Consider the following 27052-nt stretch of genomic DNA (forward strand, 5'->3'; position numbering starts at 1 on the left):
AATCGATAATATGTGTCAGCAAGTGAAACGAAGCGCTTGTCGGCACTTATCGATAGTGTGTGTGTGTGCAGCAGCTGCAGCTTACGGTGCAGGCGGTGCAACTAATATAAATAAATAATTTTAATTTTGCACATTTAAGTGGCGCAAGCATAATTGTGATATATACATATATTCATAGTAGTGTGGCAAGTGTCTCAAAAGTCAGTGTGTGTGAGTGTGCAGGTAAGTTTTTACTAGTTTTTCTTCATTACTTCGTCTGTCTATGCCCAACAAAAAAAGCTTCAACTAGTCGGCATAATACACAACCGGAATGCCGCCATGAATACCGAAATTTTAGGGCGCCTGCAAAACGAAAAAAAAAATTGTAGCGATTTTCACGTACATGCATACGCCGTCATGTAAATGTGTGTGCTTGTATTAGTGAGCACACATACAAATGTCTCTGAGCCTTTTTTGCAGCTGCAACAGCGGCTGGCCGCTGTCTGCGACTTGCAAAAAAAACCTATTACACACGCACAGACACGCATCACGTCTTCTACTCTGGTGTGTGCGAGTTTTTACCTAAATGAGTGTGTGTGTGTGTGTGTGTGTGTAAACTGTAGAAATAACTAGTTTTTATGTGCGAATATCTCTTTGGAAATGGCATCCTCCTTCTCCACCTCAGACTCTGGAGATGAACTTACCGCCGCTGCTCATTTGAATTGTGCTCTCAATTTTGCAGTCGCATCACAGTTGGTTGCCAACCAAGTTAGTCGTCTACCCTACGTCCTCTCTCTCCCACACACATAGTCGTGTGTGCTATCACTCTATCGGTATGCGCTTCCTTTTCTCTCTCGTGACAGTGCCACAGCCGGCGCATTTGCCTAGTTTAATGCAGCTTCGTAAACATGTATTGCATACGAAGCTTATATTGTGCAGAAAAGCCGACACGACCCGTTGATGCGACGACTTGACCCGACCCGAAGCCAATGCCGATGCCGAAGTGGAAGTCGAAGTGTCGCTGATTCGGCGCATACCTGTCGCACTCTCACATGAATTTGCACATGTAAAGCAGGCAAGCTCACGCATACATTGCGGTTTTCTAGACGTCGCAACAGAGCAGCGGCAATTGTAGTGCAGTTTTTCCTTTCGGTTTTTTGTGTCTCTACACGCAGCGCAAGAAAGATATTTTAAATATTTGTTTTTTTTCTTCGGAGGTTCTGTTGATTGTATTTTAGCTGATTGGGAAGCTTTTATTTGTGTATCGATAAATATGCACGCTTTTGCTTGATAAACTATCGTTTTCATATGTTTTTGTTTTGTTGTGGTTATTGTTGTTGTTGTTGTGGGTCTTGTGATCTTCAGCAGAGTCGTTGCAGTTGTTGACTACACAAAAACAAAAAAAAAAACAAAAACAAAAAACCAGATCCTCTTAAATGGTGACCATGGAGAACAGCGATGAGATTCTACAAATTCTTGAGCGCTTCACGCGACTCAAGCAGAAGGAGATACCCAAGGAGCTAGAGGATTACTTTCAGTATGTGGCCAAAACCGGAGATACCATATTCAAGTGGTCCAGCCTTAAATATCTATTTCGCGAGAAGTTGCTTAATGTGATCAAACATTTCAATGAGGACTCGCAACGTTTAGAGGGTAGGTGAACTTAACGGTATCTCTGGGTCTTATGCTGATCTACAATTCTATATATAAATTTACAGTAGAAATACCAAATTATCCCAATGTGGATCCATTCAACTATGAGACGATGAAGTCATCACTGCTCGAGCGTCTCGATCTCTTCAATGCTGCCCCATTTACTGTGCAGCGTCTGTGCGAGCTTCTGATTGATCCTCGCAAGCAATATTCGCGCATTGACAAGTTTATGCGTGCGCTGGAGAAGAACATACTGGGTAAGGGAAATGATTAATCAATAGTCTTCCTATACTTCTACTTACTTGTATATTATATACTTAGTGGTTAGTACCATTGATCCGGGACGCAAACGCACGGAGAGCGAGAATGGTGACTCTCTGGATTCTGTGGGCAATGGCGATCTCTCGCTGGAGGTCAACATTGACATTGAAATGGAGAACGAGAACATTTTCAATAATGTGGATGAACGCAACGGTTGCAGCGGCGACCAGGAACAACAGACTGGCAACAATAGCGGCGCCTTAAAGGCCTCCTGTCCACGTTCCGATGATGCTGTCCTGCAGCCCAAGGCTAAGAAGGCCAAACTTGACTACGATGATGACGAACAGCCGGCTGAGGAGGCGGAGCCGGATGCCGAAGAGGAAACCAACGAGAATAAACCGGAAACGGAACAAGCCGTTGAGGCAGATGCCGATGCGGTTGATGGTGTAGCTGAAGAGGCAGCAGCTGCTGATGCTGCTGCTGTAGATGCTGCCGAGGAAGCAACCGAATGCCAAAAGGTCGTCGACGATACTGATGTCACCGATGCTGTAGCTGAGGCGGCCGAAATCGAAGAACCCGACGAAGAGGAGGACGAACCCAAGGCGAAGAAGACATGCAACGGCGGCGACAATCAGCCCAAGGCAAAGGAGTCGCCAGAGCCAGCTAATGATAAACCAGCAGCTGCCGAAACCGAGACTGTTGTGGCTCCAGCTGTAGTTGAGGTCAAGGAATCGACTGCTGCAAAGGAGAAGGAGCCCAGCGATGCTGCATTAGCTGATGCTGCAGTCGAATCACAGCAGCCGAAGACTGTCGTTGAGAAACAGGATGTGGAAAGTGCCGAGAAGTTGGAGAAACCCGCAGAGCAGGATGTGACCAAGAAACCCGACGATGAAGCTGTTCCAGCTGCCACTGACGAAGAAAAGAAGGACAAGACCACAGGCGAGCAGGAGACGGCTGCTGATAAAACAGAAAAAGCAGCTCCGGCGTCGCCAGAACAAGCTGTTGTCGACAAAAAGGACGAAGCAGCTGCTGAGCCCAAAGCTGAGAAGGATGCTGCAGCTACAGTTGCAGCTGATGCTGCTGTAGATGTTGAGAAAAAGGTGGTTGCTGCCACTGAAGTTGCCAAGACTGAGACCGAGCTGGAGACCAATTCGAAAGCTGATATTAAGGAGACCAATACGGAAAAGACTGAGAAAAAGCCCGATGCTGAGCCGGAGGCCAAGGAAGATCCGGCTGCTGTAACGCCGCCAGCTGAAGCTGAGAAGAATGATGATCAGACCAAGACTGTCGATGCTGCTGCTGCTCCCGAAGTCACTGCAACAGCACCAGCAGTAGTCGAAGCCGAAGCTGTGGCACCACCAGCCGCAACTGAAACTCCCATTCCAGCTGAAGCTGCGGCTGTCGCTGCGGCTCCTGCCGAGTTGACGGTCGCCGCTGAAGCTGCTCCAGCTGTGCCCATTGAGACCGATGAGCTCGTTACGCCGCAGTTGCCAGCAGCTGCAACTGCAGTCGCTGCTGCCGCTGCCGAAGTTGCAGCCACGCCGCCAACAGTTGCGGCAGCTGTCGCCGCTGGCGATGCGGCAAGTGCGACAGCCACACCCACATTGGCACTCAACGATCAGCCCATGGAGGACACACCAGCCGAGGAGGAGAATGCACAGGCAGCCGTCGATGAAGTCGTCATGGCCGAAAGCGGAACACCAACCGGTGCCGGCGATATGGCCACCGATGAGGTTGCCAAAGATGAGCCAGCCGCCATGGAGGTTGACGATACCAGCCAGGAGGTGATGGATCAATAGATCACATTCACAGTCAACACGTTGGACAAGTGAACGCCCAATTCCATGCGACTATTATTGACTACTTTAAAAGAAAAAAAAAACTAACTACTCCGCATAAATAGCATTACGAGTATAAGATAAAAAGTTTTTCCCCACTGCTCCCACAACCCCAAACTTATCATCATCATCAACAACATAAAGGTAGCAAACCAGAAGGCGACATCATCAAGACATCACCAAGCATCAAATCACGACATTCGACCATCGCTCATTACCCAATCAACATTACCAACATCCCAAGGATCTTGAAAGTAATATAACATATAAACTCTCCATTAACTAGGATATTACATCTAGGCCATAGCTGATATGATATAACATGATATATAATGACATGATATGACGTATGTCTTATGTATTCCAAAACGCCCGAAATTGTAGACACAATAAAGGCACCTCCGCTGTCTCTTTGTGTATCAGAATCCTGCTCCCGTATAGTCTGTAAGTTTTGTAGGTCAACATACAATCCACACAATCTACAATCCACATTACATTTATTTAACTGTAAGTTATAAGGAGCTTTTATCGGTTCCGTTGGCATTCAAATTTTGATTAATTCTCGATTACGAAGAGGCAACGAATATCAATCATTTTATTTCAATCAAATTTGAAGTATATTTTTCTAATTTCAAATTTCCCGTCTTTTAATAATTTGTATTTGTATCCATGTTTGTAGCTCTTAAATTATATATCATTCTTTGCAAACAATATTGGGCAAATTACGAATAGCTATGGATGTTTCTCAGAATGGAAAAATAAACTATCTATATAAATAAATTACTTGATTTAGTCTTATTCGGGGCTCAGTATCTGCGTGTATTTAAGTTACGCTATTCCGTTTATAAGGTTTATGTCGCGTGAGTTGTGCGAGAGTCCATTTGCTGATAACAATAATTATTTGTGTTTATTAAGTAATAGTCGCATTTTAAATTTCTTACCTTGTTGAACAAGTTCGAACAAATATTCGATTACTCCTTAAAAGGAAATGTATTTCTGTTGTGTGCGTCTGTCCGCTCAGTTTTTTATGCAAATTTCTCTATCGGTTCTTAACTTATCTTTGACAAAGTTCGAGGTTTCTCCCGGTTCATTCCATTCATTAGTATTTTTAATAGTGATTGTTGTCAACCACCGCGCACTGGGGGGAAATTCCACTATTATCGACTATTTTTCAATGGCTAGTCCAATCAAATTAAGCTATCTGTTTGCAGTTCATCTATGAGCACACACACACACACACATATATACACATATATAGATTCGATCTATATAATATATATATATATATATACATATATATATTGCGTTACATATATATTTTTCATATTGGGTTTATATACAAAAACATAACAAAAATAAAAACAATGGACAAAATATGCTTTTGGCAAATTGGCAAGTTGAAAGTTTTCTTTTTGGTAAAATTGTGATAATAAAGCCAATGTGGGTATAGCTGCCACAGCAGTTGTTTTTGGGAAGTTGTTGTTGTTGTAGTTGTTGTGGTGGTGTTGGGACCATATCCAGCCGCCAATGGGGGATCCGCACCGAATCGGGCCAAGGAAGAGGAAGGGAAGGATGTCCCGATGGGGCAGCGACGCAGCGTCGAACGGTTGTTTCGGTCCCGGGGAAACCCAGATGTGCCCTAGTCTGGGCAACTTTAGCCGAGCAGTACCTTGCGCATCATGAAGCCGCTGCTGGCGTTCGCATTGCTGCTCGTCGTGGCGCGTGCCGGACGCTCGGGTTCAATGCATTTGGAGGAGCAGAGATACTGCAACAACGGCACCCGATACTTGCCACAGAAGTCGACGAACTTGATGTGCTCCACACGATTGTCAAAGAAGACGCCCTTGCAATTGGGATTGACACAACAGTTGGCACTATTCAGATACTCAACCAATGTGCGCGGCACATCGGCGGGTCCCGGTTGTTGGCCACTGGCGCGAACAATGCGTCCGGCTAGCTCCAATAGCGTCGGTGGCTTCAGGGCCATGTCCTGCACGAAACGCACCACCAATGGATTGTCACGCAAGCTCAGCTGTTTTTTATTTGAGGGGTGAATGGAAAATTCAGCAATGGGTAAGGGAAGAATTCAGTTGAGCAGTTGAGCAACTACAAACCTCGGTTAGGTTCTTCAGGGCCACAATGTCCTTGGGCAAGTGCTTCAGTCTATTCTTATGCAGCAGCAGCGACTTCAAGTTCTTCAGGCGTGCAATGCTCGTCGGCAGATGCTCGATCAGATTGTCGCAGAGCACCAGCGCTTGCAGCTGACTCAACGATCCAACCGTCTCGGGCACCTCATTGATCAGGTTGCCGCCCAACGAAAGTACGTGCAGACTGAAATGATGGAAAGAGATGGAAGTATCGGAAAGTGAGTAATAAATAATGAATAAGTGACGTTAAAGAAATCGATTTGATAGGTCTGCAATCGGTGGAGCTGATTAGGATTGATTGCGAGGGTTTATTTGGGTATTATGTTGTCTTTGGTAAAGCTGCTGCCAAATGTTGTTCAGCTAGTTCAATTGATATACGTTTATAAATCGGTTGTCTTATATGAAATTTCAATATGTTGTTTATGGTAAATCTGATGAACGAGTCGAGTTCCATGCTCTATTTAAAATTAACGAATATCTTATTTAATATATTCTTAATATCTTTTCATGGGTACCTTTATAAAGCTGTTTTTGGTAGGGCTTAAGAGGTGCTCTATAGAGTTTCACTTTTTATGATTATTTATAAAAAGGCTATTAGGCAGTTTTGGTATGGCTCGAGAGGTCATCTAAAGAGTGTTTCTGTTTATTTAGAATTGATCCTTCCTTTGAAGCTAATATTAACTTAAATAAGTAAGAAGTTGTTTTGTTGGTAAAGCTTGGAAGGCGCTCTAAAGAGTTGTCCTGGATATTGCTGTACAATTTAAAATTCCACAAATCAAATCTCATCGTGAAATATAATAAACAAAAGAATGGACAAATAATGAAGAATACGGTGGAAAAGTGGTGTTGGACGAATTTAGGGTTGTGTTGGTGGTAGGGTTTGGAAGGCTCTCTAAAGATTTTGCTTTTATTTTTGGTTGCTGCGTATTTTGTGTACATTGTATAAGGTAGTCAGTTAGTTTAATTGCTGGCCCAGTTCCATTTATGTGAGTCACGCGCTGTTATGATAGAGTTGTCGAGAAGACGTTTCTTTGTTGGAATCTAATCGGTAAAATGTTTTGTTGTTTTTTTGTCGGTTCGATTGGCTTGTTGTAGGGTCGTGTTAGTTAGTTGTTTTAATCGCTAGTCAAGTTGCAATTAGATGAGGTGATGTGGGGGTGAGGTGCGGTTTAATGGGACCCCTTTGTGGCATGGTTGGCAACAAACCGAGTGTGATAAATGAAAATGTGGGTGTTGCTGAAGGCGGTGGGAAATGAAGAGATAGTCGAGTGCCTTAGCTTCCTTCGATAACCCCTGTGATAAAGACCTTTTTGTTTTCTGTTTTTTTTTTCCTATCTGTTTGCTAGTCTATATAAGTATATATATATTTGTTATTTTGTTATTGGGAGGGAGCTTTTAGGGCGTCGGGCGGCTGGGGACTAGGTTTTTACCAGACTGTAATCTCTTGACTTTGGTCGCGAAGTTCGGGTACTTTTGATAAGTAATTCTATATAGGCTCTTTTGTTTATTTATTATTGTGTTATTTTGCGCTAATTGTGTTATTATAAATATGCCCCACGCTCACTAACACATCGCCGTAAATGGCAGACATGCGTCTCCAATACAAATATGCCAATACGGCGATACCTTTATGATCGGACCGAAATCGCTTCGGTCAAGTACATGTTTTCGATACGTATTTTTATTTTATTTTTTACAATGCCCGCCCAGAGGCACTCGAAAGTGGCGCGTTATCAGTTCCATCGGGGGACTGAGTGTATAAAATGTAGCTGTGTTTCTGCCCTCCCTCTCTCTCTCTCGCTTGCGCTGTCTCTCTCTCGGATCTTGGCTACCCTTCGCTCTCTGTCGTCTGATACGCTTGACAACAACAGTGGATTGTGAGGCATGGAATTGGGAGGTGGAGAAGAAAGTATTGGCGCCTAACGATACTTTGCGCCTACCGATGCACTTTGAAGTGGGCCAAGCGGAAGTCACACACTGATTTTTAAGCTCAATTTCCGTTTAAGCAGATCGTTGCAGATCAGTCAAGACATATTGTAGAAATTACTGGGAAGACAAACCAACAGAGATAAGATGATAAAGCAAATGGGTTCTATGAAAAACAGAAGTTTGTGAATGAAAAAGTTCAAAAGAAAATAGGAAGTTATTAATCATTAAAAGATGATCAATGGAGTGATCTTCAGAGCGTTCTTCAGGGTAAAAGAAATTCATATTAATCAGCGATTATTGAACGTGAGACAGATGCTAAGATGCTTAGCTAAATTTGGAAAGAAGTGAAAATGAAATGGAATAGCAGAGCAATGATCGTTAAGGATCGAAGTATTTGTTAGACATGGAGAGCAATGATCGTTAAAGATCGAAGTCATTGTTAGACATTGTTTGGTGTTGCTAAGAGAGATCATCACTGGCTATATAACACATTTAATTTCATCACTTTAATTAACGCTGTTGTACCATATGTATGCCATAAGCAGACAGAAAGAGATGGAGACGCGCATTGAAGAGAAAGTGGGATGGCTAGACTGATCATAAGAGAGCGAAAGAGAAGCACAGAGAGAGGCCACAGATAAGCTTCAGACAGACAAAACAGATGGCGATAAAGACTGCGAGAGATGAGAGAGAGAAAGAGAAAGAACTGTCAATCACTATAAGATCAGCAAATAGACGCTTTCTCGCGCCAAACAGAGACAGCGACAGCGATCAAAAGAATTCCAATGAAATACAAATAAAATAATCCTTATTCGCATATTACCTTTGCATCTTCCAAATGTCCTTGGAGATGCTGGAGATCTTGTTGCCGCCCAAATACAAATACTTGAGCTGTCGCAGTTCGGTGACCTGTTCCGGAAAATGCGTCAATTGATTGCCACTCAAATTGAGCTCCTTCAGCGTCGAGGTGCCATGGCTGCTGCCGCTCAATTTGCTCAACAGCGATTTGGGCAACGAGGCATTCGTCAACAGATTGTTCTTCACAATCAGCGTGACCAGAGGCAGCTGGCAAATGGCATCGGGCAGCTGGGTAATGGCATTTGAGCTCAGATCGAGTATCTTGATGTTGACAAACTGTTGCAGCATGCGCGGCAAACCGACCAAACGATTGTGATTCAACAGCAGCGTCTCGATGTCGCCGCTCGATTTGGCCAGCGCCTTGTGCGGCGAACTCAAATGATCCTCGAGTGTCACCAGATCCAAGTTCATGCGTCCGAAATCGATTGTTTTCTGCTCTCGCGAATCCGTGTCCGAGCTGTCCGACGTATAGAGCTCCATCTCCACTGCGACAACACAAACTGCTCCAAACCTTTTGCTCTCGGTATATATAATTTCTTATTGCTCACAATACACACACACAATTGATATGTGTAATTGCGCTTGTTTGTATATGAATTTAGTTTTGTAGTTGTAATTGTAATTGTGGTTGTTATTCAAGCGTTTTGTCTAGAAGCTGTTTATGGCTGTCACCGTCGCATTGCTCGCTTGTTTGCTTTGTTTACCAAGCCGATCTACGGCGCAAAATCAAAATCAAAATCCAAACCGAATCAAACAAACAGCAACAACGAGAACAACACACACAGAAAATAACACGCGACTGCGTCGACAACGAGTATCAAATATGAATAAAAAAAAAATATCAACGAAAACGAACAACAACAGAAAAAAAAATAGCAACAAAATAATAAAGCAAGCAAGTTTGTAGTATTTCAACTCGTACGCGGCGTGTTTTTTTTATTTCTTTTTTTCTTTTTTGGCTACAGACAGCACCACAGCACCACCGCAGCACCAACCGATGACTGAACTGGCGCGTTGAATTGCAGACTGCCGCTGCTCAGCTGTTTCACATTCAAGCGATGCCGACGGCGACGACGACAACGACGCTAATGTTGATTGTCGATTGTGGTTGTTCGTTCTTCGTTTTCTGCGTTGCGCACGAGGCCCAACGGGCGTATGCGTAATATATTATACTCGGCCTAAGCACGGGCTGAAGCACGGACAACGCTTTGCTTTCGTTTCATTCGGCTTCGTTTCGTTTCGTTTCGATTCGTGTCGTTTCAATTCGTTTAAGCACGCGCGACCAAAGGTGGACATTGCCGGACGAGGGTCGATCGAACAGTTTGCAGTCTGCAAACAAAATCATTTGTTGTCCTTGAGATTGTCTCTCTCTCATAGAGATGCAAAACGATAAAGTTAAGTTAAAAGGCAAGTTAAGTAAAAATTAATTTCAAGCCAATTATCTATCAAATCGTTTGATGAATGTTATTGTATGTAAATTGAAGAAAATTAAATGTGTGTTTTACGTATTACTTGTTAATTATAATAATATAATAGTAATATAATAATAATATGATAAGCATTCGCAAATTTATCTATAAATAAGTTCAGTGTGAAGACAATAGTTGAACCAAGTAAAATAAGTCTGATAAATTAATAACTTATTTTCAACAATAATGACATTTTTATTTATTTTATTTAATTTCATCTCATGCAAATAAATAAAACAAATGTTGCAAAAAAAAAAAAATGATTTTTTAACTCTAAGCTAAAGCTGATGAATTTCTATATGCAAAATATTTAGGTTTGTAAAGCTTAATGGGATAAATAATTTAATATCAATACTTTAATTTATGCCAAGACTAAACAAACAAAACAAAACTTTTCGTAAAATACGAATACTTTTTTTAGGGTTTCCCTTTTATCTATTTTTTTTTTTTTTTAATTATATTTCTTCACAGAGATACAATTTTGTTTAATTGATAAAATCAATTATTTGTGACTTTTAATTTAGCATTTTACCTTTTACTTCGTTTTTTTGAGTGAGCTCTCAACTGAATTTTCAAGTGCTTGACTGACGAAAGCAGGATAATGATTCACGGTCTCGCTCTCTTTCAAGTGTGTGAAAAAATAAAATGATGTCACATAATATAGTAAATCATGGAATTGAAATCAATGTTTGCATTTATGATGCTTAATTCATAATTCAATTGAAGTAATTTGTTTGATTTCGAAAATAAATATAAGATTAGTATTATATTGTACAATAATAATAACTGTTACGCCAATCAAATCAAATTCAATTCAATTTATATTTTTATTATTTAAAGATTTTTTAATTACTTGAGATAGCGAACGCAATTTGATGCATTCCATCGTTCAATCGTTCGCGACTCGCGATCATCAATTGATTTGAATTGCTTTCATATATTTAACGGGAACTTCTGTGCCAACTTTCCTTCCTTTGCTCGCTTCGCATTGAGGTCTTTGGCTCTTGAGCTCTTGGGCTCTTGGACTCCCGTACTTGATCATTTATGATCCCACAAAACAAACTTATCAATTATTTGCCCGCCCAGAAACTGTCGAAAAGTTATCAAACGACCCACTTGACTCAAGTAATTATTAATTGCTCAGAGCAAACACATACGCATTTATATGAATTTATTATATTATTATTATTAGAGTCCGATGCTCTTGTTGTTCTTATTGTTGTTGTTGTGGGCCGTTCTTCTTGTTTTTGTTGCCCTCACTTTGTGTACTTAAGTGCGTCTAATCAAAGGAGACGAACAAACCCCCTCCGCTGCTCTAGTTGGCCCCGACCTGTCGCTCTTCGTCTTCTGCTTCTGCTTCTGAGTCCCCGCCCTCCTCCGCTTGCTCGCTGGTTGACTTGCTCGATGGACAGCTGCTGCTCCTCCACACATCTGGGGTGCAAAATATTGTTTATTATCGCGTCATTGGACCTTTCGAGTACCCCGCACTCATTAAAATGCAAAGTGGTTATGCACGACTAAAAACATGGCTTGCGACATTTTGAGGAAGTGCAGACATAATTTTGAATACACCGAATTCAGAAAAGATACCATTGATAATAACAAAATACTCTCTAATGCAGAATCAAATAATTTATTTTCTTATTATGTGAACTCATAATTTGAATAGTATAACTTCTCCCATTTTATGTCAGTGTTGAACGTTTTGTATTTGAATTGTCAATATATAGTAGCTCTAATTAATTGAAATTTCAGTATATTTCGGTATATTTGAGTTTTCAATATATAGTATTTAATGGAAGTTTATTATATATTCAGTATACATTCGATATGCATTAAAAATTATCCATTTAAAGTATTACGAATATACTACAACTATTTTATTACAAATTTCAATTAGTGTTTTTAAATCAGTATAAGAAAAATATTCAGAAAATATCAAATCTATTTTATTTCAAATTTGGCAATTGCTAAATTGTTTCTTTTTTCGTTTAGTAGTATTATATTTCCATATTAAAAGGAACTATGTTTATGTAGAGTTTTTTTTTTAGTTTGAAAGCAATAAGAATAAGTTTAAAGTAAAGTATTGTAAATTGGACAATTATTAAATACATTTCCTTAGTGGAATTATGTGAATACATTTTTACAAATACATAATTATGTAATTAAAGAAATAAATTGTTATGTTTTCCTAAAATTACAATTTATTTATAAGTTTTCTTTATAAAACAATTTTTGTTTTGGTGATTCTACACAATTTCTAAACAATTTCTGTAAGTTTTCTTTGGTTCTCCTGCACTTAACTTTTCAGATTTTACTTCCCTTGCCTTCACTACGTCTCTATCTCTGTCTCATACTCAGAGCCCTTATCAAATTATTTTGATAGTTTTATCAGCTTTTAGGTCCTCAGTCTTTCGGCTTGTGGGCAATAAAAATGATAACTAAAAGTCTACCATTTAAATGAAAACATAGATAAACTCTGTTGTTTTTTTTTTGAAAGAGTCGTAAAATATTTTTGGGAAACAAACGCAAAAACTTAATGAAATTGCCGGACAAACCGTATATCGATAAATGCGAAATCGATGTAAAGTGAAGAGTGACTATTTATCGATCAGAGCTGAGAGTTGTTGGGAGTCTTGTGATTGTTTTTATTGTTGTTTGTGTGCTGTTGTCTCTGTCGGCTCTGTCGACGTTGCGCTGATAAGCGTCGACAAGCCAAAAATACACAAATAACAAAATACGAGCGACGCGATCAACGCGATCAGTTCGCAATTTTCACACACAAACACACGCATCGAAAATAATACGACAAATATGAAATATATGTATTTAGACATTTTGTACTTACTATTATCACATCAAATTGGTGCAATTTATGAGCAGCTGGCATTCCAAGTACCAATAACATCAGCAACACCAGGCAGCAGCAACACCCAGGCAGCAGCAGTAGGCAACAGTGGCGGCCGTTTGTCTCTGCCCACTGGCCATAGAGAGGCGCTTAATTGCTGCGTGCGATTAAAAACGCTAGCGAAACGCGCGATCGTTTTTTGCGCACGTTGCTAATTATTTGCTATGTATGTGTGTGTGTGTGTTGGTGTGTGTTTTGGTTGTGTGTTTGCTTGCTCGCTTACTTGTGCTTGCTTACTTGAGCGGTGACTGTGTGTGGTCCTTATCACACCTAACTTAATGTGCTATAAAATACAAAAGCAACAGCAACAAAAAAACAAAATATTCCATATATAAATATATTGATGTGCATACGTAAAGTAGCAAAAATATCAACAACAACAACTACAGCGAAAATAATAACAATAATAATACGAGTGCTGTGCCAAAGATTAAAACAATAAATAGGCGACAGTACAATTTAATCAATGTCTTGTGAAATTGCTGCCAATGCAGTTAAGAAAACACACACACACACACACACACACAAACAAGACTCCAAAACGACATCACAAAGGGTCCAGACCCGATCGAATATAGTAGTAAATAAACTGATTAGTAATTTCCCTATACTGACTGATTTTGTGACCCTGGCTCCTCCATCTAATCTATTTGGCAAATCAATTATCAATTATCTGTCGCGTCGTTGCTCATTGACTGCTGTTGCAGCATGTCGCGACACAAGTTATGAGCTAAAAGTTATAACTTATGTAGTAGCTTCCCTTTTGTCCCTTAATCCAATACCCATTTAGTCAGTTACGACTTGTCACAATGATGAGCGCAATTCGTTTCGGACACAATTTTCAGGTAAAATTCCAGTTCGTTTTATCAAAAGTTATTCACAACACTCTAATCAACATTTGACACTCAACATTTGTAATTTAAATACCAACAGTAAGTTGCTATATATTGTGTTATTCGCTTCCTAAAAGTATGCTACATAAATTGTTTGAGTTTTGATTTATTTGAAACTATTTATAAAAATATAAAATACTTCTTAGCAGTCTTTGTGCCCAATATTCAAGCTTGAGGTTCGTATCAATACGATATGACGATTAATAACATCGCCTATTTTTGGGCAACAGATATAGAAGTGGGAGGGAAGGATAATGTGTTACTAAAAGTAAAATATCCTAAAGTATACACTGACAGCAAGACCCAAATAAATATAACAACAATTAATTTTATTTAATTTCGCTTTTTATTTAACTTATTTTGGAGTCTTTCAAATAAATTATATTGATATATTCAATATATCAATATTATATATATATAATCAGAAAACTTTAGGGTCTTAAGAATAAATTTGAAGTCCTAGAGTTTGATGCAGAAAATAAATCAGCAGTATGTATAAATAGAACAAATGACTTGTTTACTGGCGAGCGTTATCATTCGTTCGTTTTTTTCAAATTTTTATTGGCTGCTTTTCAATTTCAAGTTCGTTCGATATTTTTAAACTTTAACGGATTTCCTTTTCTGTCGGTTACGTTTGAATTTCAAATTTGAAATTGGTGCGTGGACTCCACTACGAAACTTAAATTTTTGTAGCATACTTTGAGGGTGTGTCATTACAGGCGATAGATGGCGCTACTAAATATGCTTGCTGCATTTCTGCTTGCTGCTGATTTATGTTCGCCTAGTATTTTAAATGCTGAAATTGTAATTTTCAGCCTTCGTTGCGCTTTTAAAGCACCAGCGAAAGGGGGAAAACTGCCAAGTCAATTGATGAAATACCAGATTATTAAGTGGCGCCTCTGTCGTTTGAGCTCGTAATGACGATTCAAATTTGAGCAGCCCTAAAGTATGACACAAAATGATAAAATACTTTTGCAGGAGCTTTTAGCGCGTCAATTTGAAATTTTAAAGCAACAGATATAAAAGATGCTTCAGAGGATATATATTTTACAAATAAGAAAGGATGCTGTGCAATCAAGTGACGTTCTGTATATCTGCTTGCTTCCGATTTATGTATGCTTGATATTTCATTAGCTCTCTTAGCACTTTTGGTCATTGCTGTTGCTATTTTAATTAGATTAAGCACTCGTACAGTAAGTGAACTCTGGGTAATGTAACAGGTGGCTTCGCATTGTTCTACTACTTAAGACACACTCATAAGTCTGAGTGTTAATAATATTATAAGCTGGCAACAACACTAGCTTTAGAAAAGCTTTCGGTCAGCACTATAAGCTTTAGCAGAGCTTAAAAGCGAGCGAAGTAACAGGTTGTAAAGGCACGTACTGTGTGCCAAAGTTGTCCCAAAGTCAAGAGGCAGGAAATGATAATCCCGTTATTTTGGCACTACGTTGGAGGGGAACAGCGACCTGCCCCACTACAAGTGCCGGAGGGGAAACGAAGAAATACCGACTATAAATGTTGAGTGATTTAGATAGGGGATAAGAGTGTTTTGTGTTTGATATTAGAAGTAGGAGATGAGTGCTTTACACGTATGTGAAATGAGATAGCTGACGTTGAATGTTGAGTGTTGAATGTTGAATAAGTGATGGGAGTATTTTAGGAGTATTTTGCAATCGCAGATATGGTCGGAGTCTCAAATGACAGCAACATTTTGCGGCCTAAACGTGATAAGCTGATAAGCTTGTCGAGCTACTCGAGTGTCTGGCACCCCATGGCGGTCATTTTGGGGTCGCTGAATGATTCGAAAAAAAAACCCACTCGGTTTGCATTTCAAGTAACATTCCAGGTTTTTTTTTGCATTTATTGTCACAGCTTAAAGACAAGACCAAAAAAAAAAAAAAAAAAAAAATAACAAATTCTATATATAACATACATATGTAGGAAGATAGGAATACTTTGGACTCTTAGCGTGGCGTCAAATTGTGCTTGCCACCATCGATGGGGAAGAGGGCGCCGGTGGTGAAGCTAGCCTTGGAGCTGGCCAAGAAGGCAACAGCCTCGGCCACCTCAAAGACATCGCCGACGCGTCCCAAAGGATGCGAGTTGATCGCACGCTCCAACAGAGATTTGTAGGCCTCATCCTTGATGCCAATGCGACTGTGAATGTTGGTGACCACAAAGCCAGGATTCACCGAATTCACACGCACACCCTTGGGTGCCAATTCCAAGGCAACAATCTTGGTGAACTGATCGAGCGCCGCCTTCGAGACGCCATAGCTGAGGGCGCCGGCAAATGGCCGAATACCAGCACAACTGCTGACATTCACCACAGCACCCTTGGTCTTGATCAGATGAGGAAGCACCGCTTTCGTGAGCAGAAGGACACCGCGCAGATTTGTGTTGAGCACCGCATCGAATTCCTCAATGTCAAGCGTCTCCAATGGGCCGCTGCCCAAGATGCCGGCATTGTTGACGAGCACATCGATGCGTCCGTATTTCTTCAGCGTCTGCTGGACAATAGCCTCGGCGTCCTTGGTCACATCGGCAATCACGTTCAGTGTCTTGACACCCTTGTACTTCTGCTGCAGCGATGCCTCGGTGGCCACCAAATTGTCGGCATTACGTCCGACCAGCGCCAACTGGGCGCCCTCGCGGGCCAACACCTCGGCAATGGCAGCTCCAATGCCGCTGCTGGCGCCTGTCACAATCACCACCTTGTCGTTGAGGCTCATCTTCTTGACTGTAGCTGCCCTGCTGTGCACGCCATGCATTTATGTTCGTTCGCTCCCAGCTGTCCATCTCACTCGCTCTCCCTTGCCCTCGCCTCCTCTCTCTTTCGCTCTTTGTGTCTTGCTCTTGCTTGTTGGGTTGATAAGATTAGAGCGCCTGTAACTCAAGTGACGGCGACTCGACGTTGTGACGCAAGTCACAGCATGCTGTGCGAGTTTTTGATGTGTGTGTTTCTGAGCTGTGTGTGCGAGTGTGTGTGTGCGCAAGTGTAGGTGTGAAAGTAGAGTTGTGTGCGTCTTATACTGGGTGACACGATGACTTTGGTTGACCTAGCACAACTGAAGCAATTAACAAGAAAGCAGCATTAACTATTTTCATACCCGGCAGCTGCTGGTTAAGATGGCCGCATGGGTTGGTTAACATCTTTATGTAGTCTAAGTAATAGTAATCTAAAGGGTAAACTCAAAAATTAATCACAAACTTATTATTGATGCTTATTTATGAGTACTGGAAATATATTTTTTAACCAATTTCGGGTTCTCTCTATTCAATTTATTTCATAATTGAACAAATTTCCATCCAAGGTGTTTTTTCTTCTTAACGTCCATATGAAGTGAAAAGAAAATTAAACTAAGCGATAAACTCAAAACGTTACTTTAAACTTGTTTTTGATACATATTTGTAGATTACTAGAAATTAAATCTTTTTTTATAAATGTTTACTCTTTAATTTATTTTTTTAATCATTGAAATTCCAACAAGTTTGTATTCCATCCGAATATCTTCTTTAATAGTCGAAAGCGTTCGTTGTCATCCAATTGAAGTGAAAAGAATATTCAACTAAAGGTTAAACTTTAACCTTTGAATCACGATTATTTTGATTGTTATTTATGAGAATTGTAAATTTATAAAATTAACCCCTATGATGTTAGAATTGATTCCTATTTACTACGTTATTATTCTTATTTTAGAAAAATAATTAGATTTAAGATTAATGTCAATTTATATTTATTTATTTTTATAAGAAACTTACTTAATTTTTTAATTTGAATTGATTTTTTTCTAATTATTAAAATAAAGAAGATTGCATCATTGTTGAATTATTATAATATCAGAATTGTTTCCTCTTCAATTTTCGCTTCATTTATAAAAATAATTATGGTTGAGATTAATGTAAATATTTATTAACTTATTTTGATTAAAAGCTATATCATTTTTTTAAAAAACTAATGTTTTTTTTAATTTCCTTTCATTTTTTCCCTGTTTTTCTAATTATTAAAATAAATAAGTTTTACAGCTAAATTTAATGTACATTTTTATTAATTTATGTGTAGGAAAATATATATACATTTTTTTTTTTTTTACTAAACTTATAATTTTTGTTAATACAATTTGATTCTTTATTTTTCTAAATATGAAAATAAACAAGTTTGCAACTATTTACAACTATCTGTTGAATTTGAAATAAAGTCGTTGTTCAATTTGTGGAGCACGCTGTCATCTCTAGAGAGCGGTGTCTGTTAACCTGTTGCGGTTGGGCTTTAGATTTACAAATTGTGATTCAGTTACAGCATGTCATGTTCGATTGGACGGCAGGTCTCGTCATGGGGGATAGGGTTAACTATTTGCATGTGCTTGGGTCTGTTTTCGATTGCATAACTCTCCCCAAACAGACTCTCAGTCGTCTTGTGCGTTGTGCGTCGTACGTCGACCGTTCGCGTTCGACCCGCATACACATTTTGAAAGTCAAGCGACAAGTTTTTAATTAAAAGTTTTTGCGGCTTGTCTGATTTCAAACATTTGTGAAATAATGCTGCAAGCTGACGCCGCGAATACAACCGACTTCAGTAAGAGCCATTCTGCCGTTCCATTTAATCTGAGCATAATGCTCAACCCGATAGAGGCCGACCAAATGGGCAAAGAGCGTAAGCGTAAGCAAGTTGCAAGCAAGTTTCATTTTGAAGGGTACGCTACGTACTTTGCTCTGCGTACTCGGCGTAACACCCACAAAACAAGTACACACGACGGGCCCCCCTCTTAAACGCCTGACGGCAGCTCACATTAACTTTAAGCGGTTCCGTTGTCAGATAATTAACATTTCCATTTAGCCAACGGGGCCGAAAGCAGACTCGGCCTCGTATATCACCCAGTGTGTACGCTCTTTGACTGTGACTGTGGCTTTGCCGTTTGCGTTTGCCGTTTGGCGTTCTCCTCCATTGCCGCCCCAAAAGATATATGAGTCCGAGAGCCACAGGAAAACTTTCGAACAATAACAGAAAAAGAGATGGGTACTGATTGCGATAACAACAGTTACAAATTATCACAGCTCTTATTGAGATAGTTACCGATATGACGACACCAGAACTGTTCTAGCCTAAAGAGTCCGAAAGGGCGCATACCCACACACACACACACACACACACACACAACTATTTGTTGCAGATCTCAACTAAATCATGCAGCTTAATGACCCTTTAACTGGAGCATGACTATGCGATTTCAGTTAAGATTACGCCTGAAATATATGTGTGTGCCCCCCCTCTTTAGCATGGCTAATATACGAGTATGCATAATACAACGCGCTTCAACTGATAACTGAACAACCAACTGATAAATACATAACATTCTTATACCCACTACTTGAATAGTAAGAATGCTAAAGTCGAGTGCTCTCGATTGTGAGATACTCGCTACTCATAATGAATAAAACTAAAACAGTGTGATGTTAATTTTAAAATATACCGCAAAAATACTAATAATATAACAAATGTTATTTTAGGTATATTGATATAGTACATTCAAAATATACTAAAAGTATTTCTCAAATAACTTGTCCAATATACCACAAATATACTAATAATATACCAAAGGTCATATTTGATAAATTTATGTACACAGTACTACATTCAAAATATACCAAAAGTATTTCGTAAACAACTTCTTCAACTTTTATATGATTGCAATCAAATTTTTAGGAATCATAAAAACTATAATTATTCTATCGCGACTCAAGCTACTAAATTATCAAGTTGCTGAGACGGAAATAGGTGTGGCAAACATTTGAAACAAACTTTATATGCGTGCAAACAAGTGCTGCCCAATATATATCTCCTATAGTCACTGAGATCTAGGTGAGACAAACAGACGGACATGGCTAGATCGTCTCGGCTGTTGATGCTGATCAAGAATATATATACTTTAGAGGATCGGAGATGTCTCCTTCTGCCTGTTACATACATTTTCTGGAGCCACAAAGTTAAAATACCCATTTACTTTTTGGTTAGCGGGTATAAAAGGGGGGGTATAAAATGTTTGTTGATATTTTTAGTTTGAGCATTCAAACACTTTATTAGCTCGTGCTCAAAAGCTTGTTTCCGCCTCAAATAAAAATAAAGTTATTAAAAATACAATTTATTTCAGTTTCATCACTTTTTAATTACCATAATTCCTTATCTACATATTTCTAGTCGGACTCAAATTACTTGCTAATATACATACAAATATATTTCTCTTTAAACTGCGGTGAAAACAAACTTTCTCGCTTAGCAAGTATAAAATACTTTGTCAGATCGCATTACTCTATTCCTTTGCTAATCGTATTTACCTTAAAGCAAAGTTTTAGTTCACCTCAAATACATTTTGTATATTCTCCATTCCGTTTTGTGGTTGGCAGCAGCAACTACTTCTTCTACTACCACTACTCAATGTAGTTTAGACTACTCGTTACTATCGCAGCTGCTATCAGAGCGAGCGTCAGGTATGGAGCACAAAACTGATTAACATTCTATGTTATTCGCAGTTATCAACTCAATTACACGGCCATCGTCGTCGTCGTCGTCGTCGACGTCGTTGTTGTTGTCGTTATTTTCCATTGGCCAACAACAACAACAACAACAACAATGTGTTTTGGGGGGGGCGGGAAAGTTTTGTGTTTTCCTTTTTTTATTTTGCATTTTTGTTTCGCCTTCTACTTTCGCTTGCTGCTGCTGCTGCTGTTGGTGCTTCTACTTTGGAGCTGCTTGCCTTTGGCATTCGCGTTTTTGGTGTTAATATATGCACAAGGGAAGCCCCAACTGCAATTAAGCAAAGTTTATGGAAATTGACAACCAGTTGGAATTGCATACAAATTAAATCATCCAACAAAGGTCGCTTTTGCAATAAATTAAGTTTTAATAACACACAAGAGACAAGAGACAATAAAAAAAAACAAAAAAAAAAAAAAAAATAGGTAAATCTAACAGCAAAGAGGTGAGAGAAATTGATCGGGATTAATGCTGATGAATATGGAAATTGTTTGCTACTACTTAAGCACAGCCTTGTTCTTCATGGGCAAAAATGAGGCCAACAAACAGGCAACTGCAAAGTCAAAAAAGGGAAGAAAACAGATTAAATCACAGTCAATGGGGAAAGAAATGAGAATGATTCACTTACAGTACATGAAGAAGCTGATCATGAGAAAAGGCGGCACACAGCCCAAGCTCATGAGAGCTGGAAAGAAAATGTTGCCCAGCAACGAGCCCATGCGACCCACCATCATGCTAAGCGATACAATCATGGTGCTACAAAAAGGAGTTGCCAAAGTCAAATACAATGTCAATTTATAATTTTGCTCTACAACTCACCGCAGAGCAGTGGGAAACATGCTGAGCGAGGCGCTGATCACAGACGTTGCCGAAATGCTGCCCATTGTCACAAAGATGGAGGCAAGTGCCACTGTGGTGGCCGCTGAGCTTGACCAATACATGCCAATGGCACAGGAGCCGGCGATAAAGAGGGCCATAGCTGCAAATTAATCGTTAAGTGAGTGGAGACTCAGATTGAACTCTGATGACGTAGTAATCAACACTTACACATGATGCGCTTGAAGCCAACGAGATTGACCAGAAAACCGGCGAGCATATAAGCCACCAAACCGGCAGCGGCAACAATTAAATTGTTGGTATAACTGGACGGACTCACATTCACCGTGCACTCATGATCCGGATCATCCAGCAAAGAGGCGGCCACCTGGCGTTGTGTGCGATTCACGCTATACTCAATGATGTTGCAAATGCTTGTTTCGGAGTCCGCAGTCTGAGTCATCATCTTCTGGTACTCGTTGATGGAGGCAAACAGTTGCGGCAGCCAAAGACGCATCGTATTCTGACTGCCAGAGAGAGAGAGAGTGAGAAAGAAAGAGAGAGAGGTCAGACTAAGGCAAGGGATGCGTGCAAAACTCTTACCCCAAAAGTACGCAAAAGTTAAGCAAATAGACCCAAAGGGACAGACCCAAATACGGCTTGACGAACAACGGACGCAACTGCACCAGACCCGAACGCAACGAGCTCTTTGCTTTGCCAGCTGCCTGCTCCACATCAGATTCCTTCTGCTGTTGCTGCTGCTGCTGCTGCTCGGGTAACTTCAAATTGCTGTCCGTGGGCGGCGTTGACTTGGCAGCCACTTCGCTTGCCAGCTCCTTGATCTAGGGAAAGGAAAAAGAGCAACAGCAACGGCAACGGCAACTGACATGTTGTTTAGCTTGCTTGGGCAAAGTACTTGATTCAATCACTTACGGGAAATGCACTGCGCGGCTGTCGCGTATTCAGTGCATAGATGAAACGGAACGCTTCCAGCGCCTCGGCGTTGCGGCCGCGAGACATCAGAAACTTGGGGCTCTCGGGAAAGAAGGGGAACAGCACGAAGCTCAAGATGCTGGGCAGCGCCGTGATTGCCACGAAAATCTGCCATGAATGCACTGTCAAAAGCAAAGAGTGCAAAATTTATTGAGAAACTTTGTAATAATGATGAAATACTCAACTAGAAAAAACAGTTTAAGTTTGATGGACTTGTTTAGTATGCCAAATGCCATGTAAACGAGCAGTGAGCAACGAGCGCTAGATGGCGCCAGCTTGTCTGGCGAATTTTTAGTAGTCGTGTTAAGTATACGCAAATCACGTATACGTAAACAAATCATTTTTAAGCTATTCTATACAAATGTAACAAAAAGTATTATTTTAATATTTAATAGAGCTGCTGCTTGAGGCCTAAAATTTTTTAATAAAATCTATAATATATATCATTGGTATTATATTCCGTTTGCATTAAAATGTAATTATAAAATCTTTACTACAAATATATGTATAAAGTCTATTATTTTCTTCTTAAGACGGGTTTATATTATGTTTAGTTGGAAAATCTATAAGACAAATATGTAAAGTCTATTGCTTTCCTATTATCCGTTTGCTTTAATCTCTCCTACTTTGTACTATAAGTTTAATACATATTTATAAGAAATAATTAAAGTGTTTGAAAAGAAAATAAATAAATATTCGTAAGCGTTTCTGAGTTAAAAGATAAATTTCACTACCCACACTTTGTAAATAAAATAGTATATAAAGTTTATATAACCGACAACGTACGCTTAATCTAGAAATAGGCCTGTCGACAAAAGTCAGCTACAAATCCAATCAAATCAGTGGCTATCAGCTGCTCAGCTGCTATCTGCGTTATCACCACGTTATCATAGTTGTCTAACACACTTTGAGGGACACGCCAAGGTGAGGCACTCTCTCGATGTGTGAAAAATGGGCGTGTGTTCTTACCTGACAGTCCCCAGATGTCAATGTCCCAGGGTTGGGGCAAAATGCCCATGGCTAAGCCGGGCAAACTGAGCGTTGCCATGGAGAACATAATGCCCACCGACATAATAACGCGTTGACGATATTTGCGACCATGCAGCTCTGTCAAATAGGTCATTAGCACGGCAAAGGGTCCGCTCATGCTAAAGGATATATGCGTATGCTAACAGATTGCATTAATTTGTGAATTGAGCAGGCAATGCTTACGTGAAACCGCCTAAATACTTGAACACCATCAGTTGGACAACGTTTTGGCTGAGCGCACCGCCTAGCACACAAATCGTATCGGCCAAATAGCCATAGATGAGCAGCTTGCGTCGACCCTTTGTGTCGGCCAAATAGCCCCAAAAGACGGCCGATGAGATCATGCCCGCATACGTGATGGCATTCAGCACTCCCTTGTCCAGCAGACTCAAATGCAGATCACACTCGGCACTGGGCAGAATATACGACATCGTTGAAGTCTCATACACGGTGCCCATCGCCGCTGGAATTGCCACCAAGAGCAGCAATATATTAAACAGTCCAAATCCAGCCGTATCAATTGCCGTCTCAAAGTCTGCAGGCTGATTTGGATTTGAATTTTGTTCGCCAGCTGCTGTCGATGAATCATCCTGTTTGTTGGACTCAGCGATCGCAAGGGTCACCTCCAATTGCTTGGGTAAATTCTCCTCCAGCTGGCTCATTTTGTGTGTCGTTGTCGTTGCTGTTGCCGTTGGCTAACTAAGTGATCACGGCGCAGTTACCGCGTATCTTGTAGACAATTCGCTGGCTGGACCCGCCGATCTTAAATCTATCCACAATGGGGACTCATCTCTTGATTTTGCAAAAAAAAAAAGCAACAACAATATACGTTGCTAATTAGACATCATTTACACAGTGATTACACCAAGAGAAAGGCGGCAGTTAGTTGACAATAATTAAATATTATTTTGAAAATGTATAACTAGAATTAGAAACTAGTAAGAAAGCTACAGTCAAGTGTGCTCGACTGTGAAACACCCGCTACCAATTTCGAATAAAAGCAAAACAACGAGGTATTAATTTTAAATATACTTTGAAAATATACCATAGATTGCAAAATATACCAAAGCAACTACGGTCCCTAGTTTGTGCCTATACAAAAGTATTTCTTCAATAACTTTTACAATTTTTATTTTATTGCAATCAATTTTTCAGATATTATTAAAAATATAGTTATTATTACATGTACTGAAAAACGAAGCTGTTTTCTGGCGGTACAAAGCTATAATACCCTTCTACCCAATAGATAGCGGGTATAAATATTGTTGTAAATAATATATAATACATTCAGGAATAACTGAATGATATATAAATTATAAAATTGAAACAACAATTAATCATATGCTTCACCAAAAAAAAAGAAAATTTAAATTTCTAACTTCTATAATTTTCATAATTTTAAAACACATGTTCAGATTTCTCTCAGTGTCTCTACTGTGTGTACACAGTGTTTATGGTCCAGCTTGAGGCGTCTGCCATATACGATTAAACTAAACAAATTCCAGATCACTCTCCCACCGACTGTTCAGATAAACGGAAGCGGCTGCTACATTGGAATCATACCACAATTAACTCGACCACGGCACTCTCATAAATCCAGTGACGACATGCTTTAACAGTAGCGCGCCATTTTTGATAAAGTGGGAGTGTCGCAATCGCAATCGCAATTGGGCTTCACCTGGCAACGCAAAGCAAAAACACGCTCGAATTGCATACATATAGTACTTCATCGCTGTGCAAATATGTAGTATTAGAGACGCTTAGTAGAGTTAATTGTAATGATTACGAGCATCTGTTTCGCTTCCCAGGCCCCCGTAGTAAAAGAATTACGGATATTCTTGCCACGATGAATGGCACTCGCGACACTTGTGTGTGGCGGCGGCGTGTGCTCTTGTTTGATCTACTGAAGCGCCACACTGAGGCAAATGCCATAGAGACGAGGAACAAAACAAAAAAAAGCATAGCGAAATAATGAGCTAAACAATGAATGAAGCTAAAGCGCTGTGAATCATGCTAGGCTAAGTAATCCGAGAGAGAGAAAACAATGCAGCTCACAATGCGCTGAATAATGTAAGAAGAAAATTATGAAATCAACAAAGATGTAGCTAATAATAGAAGCCATAAAAGTTATGATGGCTGATAAAGATAAGTAGTGTTGTATAATATATATAAAGTAAACAAAGATTACAGAAGATTTTAATAATCATAGAAACTTAAAGCAAAAGTTAAATATATAATGAATGAATATTTAACAGAATTGAATGAATTAATAATAATTTATATAGTAATAAAAGAATCTCCAAGGGTTGTTAGAAAAAATAATTATTTAATTAATTTAAAATGTTGAGAATAAAATACAGCAGCCTGGTTGGCTAAGTGAAATACAATAGAAGATTTAAAGCACAAGTTAAATAGATAATGAAATACAAATTAACATAATTTCAGAATAAAATGATGGATAATGAATTAATGATTATTTGTATAATATAAAAGAATCAGCCAAGGATGCTAGAAAAAAGAAATTTCTTATGATAAATTTTAAATTCTTAGCTTAAAATGGTGAGTAAAATGAATTAATGATAATTTGTATATTTTAAAAGAATAAGAAAGTGCTAGAAAAAAGAAATTTCTTATGATAAATTTTAAATTCTTAGCTTAAAATGGTGAGTCAAAAATGTAAAATACAACTGCCTTTTAAACCCAGACAACTTAAATATGTTAACTGCATAGTTGAAGAATTATTACCAACTAAAAGAGAATATCTTAGAGTTAGAGACTGGCATGAAATCAATATCAATAATTGCTGCATTTTGCAACAAGTGAAACCAGGAATTTGAATATATGAATGTATGTATGTTTGCGACAAGGAAGGAAAACTCGTCTCATATTAATTCCCAATTTGCCCATTCAAAGCAATTGCTTTAGTTTTGTGCGAGAGAGAGAGAGAGAGAGAGAGAGTTAGAGAGCAGACATAACATTTTTCATAATTTATATGTATCTTTATTTCCTGTTCGCACACTTGTGATTCAAGTGTTTTATGTTCGGCTTGTGCAAATGCAAATTGTCGACGACGACGACGACGACGACAGTCACCTCAACAAACCGGAAACTGGGTGAGCAGAGCGCAGAACATAGAAAACAGAGAACGACACGAGCAAGTTTTAGTCATTTTGGCAAACTAATTGCAATAATTTCAACTGAATTTGTTTCTAGGCTCCCAAAAAGTTGTTTGGGATTACTGATGGAGTAGCCAAAATCCGGTCTACGACAGCGAATGGCGACTGCACAGTGGTTCAAAATAATAGTTCAAATGTTCAAGCTTGGCTTAACTTGAAATTAAATTTTAGTTGTAATAAATATAATAACTACATCGCTCAATTATAAGAAAAGTAGAGCGTGATAATAATAGGGGGGAGAGCGAGAAAATTAGAGTGCATTAGGGTGACCCTCTCCCAGTACTTTAGAAATTTGATTTCGCTTGTTTATCTTTCGTTTTTTCTTTTATTATTGTTGCTTGAATTTTTTTTTGGGGTGCCACTGTTTGCTTCCATTTGCTGGCTGGTCTGTGCCCTCTGTATTTCTATAAATTTTTTTTGAGGGGCTATAAGCCAGGCCATAAAAGACATGACGTAGCTGAGAGAACGTAAACTCGAAATTTTTCCACGCTTCAAAATTTGTGAAAATTTCATCAGCATCATCAGCAGAATCTCGCGCCCTCCGTTATCAAAGTCAAACAAAAACAAGCAA

The 27052-nt window shown here is 39.4% G+C and overlaps 4 protein-coding genes across 6 annotated transcripts; 1 reads left to right on the forward strand and 3 right to left on the reverse strand.

Moving 5' to 3' along the window:
- Positions 1-46: 46 nt before the first annotated feature.
- Positions 47-3802, forward strand: LOC117565548 (serine/threonine-protein phosphatase 4 regulatory subunit 2). Of its 3 annotated transcripts, none has more exons than XM_034244729.2 (4): positions 47-222; positions 1345-1632; positions 1701-1889; positions 1954-3802. In XM_034244729.2, the coding sequence occupies exons 2-4, from the start codon at positions 1416-1418 to the stop codon at positions 3690-3692; spliced, it is 2145 nt and encodes a 714-aa protein (XP_034100620.1). In that variant the 5' UTR covers positions 47-222; positions 1345-1415; the 3' UTR covers positions 3693-3802. The 3 variants fall into 3 exon arrangements, with proteins under 3 accessions (XP_034100620.1, XP_034100607.1, XP_034100614.1); XM_034244716.2 differs by having other exon boundaries at positions 48-222; positions 1698-1889; XM_034244723.2 differs by having other exon boundaries at positions 48-222; positions 1348-1632; positions 1698-1889.
- A 1188-nt stretch (positions 3803-4990) lies between these two features.
- Positions 4991-9671, reverse strand: LOC117565546 (leucine-rich repeat-containing protein 58). The gene is made up of 3 exons (XM_034244701.2): positions 8631-9671; positions 5846-6062; positions 4991-5763 (listed from the first exon to the last, which is right to left on the reverse strand). Exons 1-3 carry the CDS (start codon positions 9143-9145, stop codon positions 5386-5388), a joined length of 1110 nt encoding a protein of 369 aa, XP_034100592.1. The 5' UTR covers positions 9146-9671; the 3' UTR covers positions 4991-5385.
- Positions 9672-15757: 6086 nt separating this feature from the next.
- On the reverse strand, positions 15758-16689 carry LOC117577846 (3-oxoacyl-[acyl-carrier-protein] reductase FabG). The gene has a single exon (XM_034262788.2). The coding sequence runs from the start codon at positions 16665-16667 to the stop codon at positions 15900-15902; it is 768 nt and encodes a 255-aa protein (XP_034118679.1). The 5' UTR covers positions 16668-16689; the 3' UTR covers positions 15758-15899.
- Positions 16690-20888: 4199 nt separating this feature from the next.
- Positions 20889-24035, reverse strand: LOC117577918 (uncharacterized). The gene is made up of 8 exons (XM_034262915.2): positions 23489-24035; positions 23246-23424; positions 22217-22398; positions 21887-22125; positions 21515-21810; positions 21287-21446; positions 21096-21223; positions 20889-21020 (listed from the first exon to the last, which is right to left on the reverse strand). Exons 1-8 carry the CDS (start codon positions 23965-23967, stop codon positions 20965-20967), a joined length of 1719 nt encoding a protein of 572 aa, XP_034118806.1. The 5' UTR covers positions 23968-24035; the 3' UTR covers positions 20889-20964.
- Positions 24036-27052: the final 3017 nt, after the last annotated feature.

The sequence above is a fragment of the Drosophila albomicans genome, chromosome X (genome assembly GCF_009650485.2).
Source record: "Drosophila albomicans strain 15112-1751.03 chromosome X, ASM965048v2, whole genome shotgun sequence".
Classification (NCBI taxonomy): Eukaryota; Metazoa; Arthropoda; class Insecta; order Diptera; family Drosophilidae; genus Drosophila; species Drosophila albomicans.

What these genes read in the sequence shown, in the direction of transcription:
- LOC117565548 (XM_034244716.2), top strand. Translation starts at nt 1,416, where the DNA reads ATGGTGACCATGGAGAACAGCGATGAGATTCTACAAATTCTTGAGCGC. An exon ending in GGACTCGCAACGTTTAGAGG is followed by an intron (nt 1,633 to 1,697) that starts GTAGGTGAACTT and finishes ATAAATTTACAG; the next exon opens with TAGAAATACCAAATTATCCC. An exon ending in GCTGGAGAAGAACATACTGG is followed by an intron (nt 1,890 to 1,953) that starts GTAAGGGAAATG and finishes TTATATACTTAG; the next exon opens with TGGTTAGTACCATTGATCCG.
- LOC117577918 (XM_034262915.2), bottom strand. Translation starts at nt 23,967, where the DNA reads ATGAGCCAGCTGGAGGAGAATTTACCCAAGCAATTGGAGGTGACCCTT. An exon ending in AACTTTTGCGTACTTTTGGG is followed by an intron (nt 21,811 to 21,886) that starts GTAAGAGTTTTG and finishes TCTCTCTGGCAG; the next exon opens with TCAGAATACGATGCGTCTTT. An exon ending in TGGCTTCAAGCGCATCATGT is followed by an intron (nt 21,447 to 21,514) that starts GTAAGTGTTGAT and finishes ATTAATTTGCAG; the next exon opens with CTATGGCCCTCTTTATCGCC.
- LOC117565546 (XM_034244701.2), bottom strand. Translation starts at nt 9,145, where the DNA reads ATGGAGCTCTATACGTCGGACAGCTCGGACACGGATTCGCGAGAGCAG. An exon ending in GACATTTGGAAGATGCAAAG is followed by an intron (nt 6,063 to 8,630) that starts GTAATATGCGAA and finishes CCATCATTTCAG; the next exon opens with TCTGCACGTACTTTCGTTGG. An exon ending in CCCTGAAGAACCTAACCGAG is followed by an intron (nt 5,764 to 5,845) that starts GTTTGTAGTTGC and finishes AATAAAAAACAG; the next exon opens with CTGAGCTTGCGTGACAATCC.
- LOC117577846 (XM_034262788.2), bottom strand. Translation starts at nt 16,667, where the DNA reads ATGAGCCTCAACGACAAGGTGGTGATTGTGACAGGCGCCAGCAGCGGC.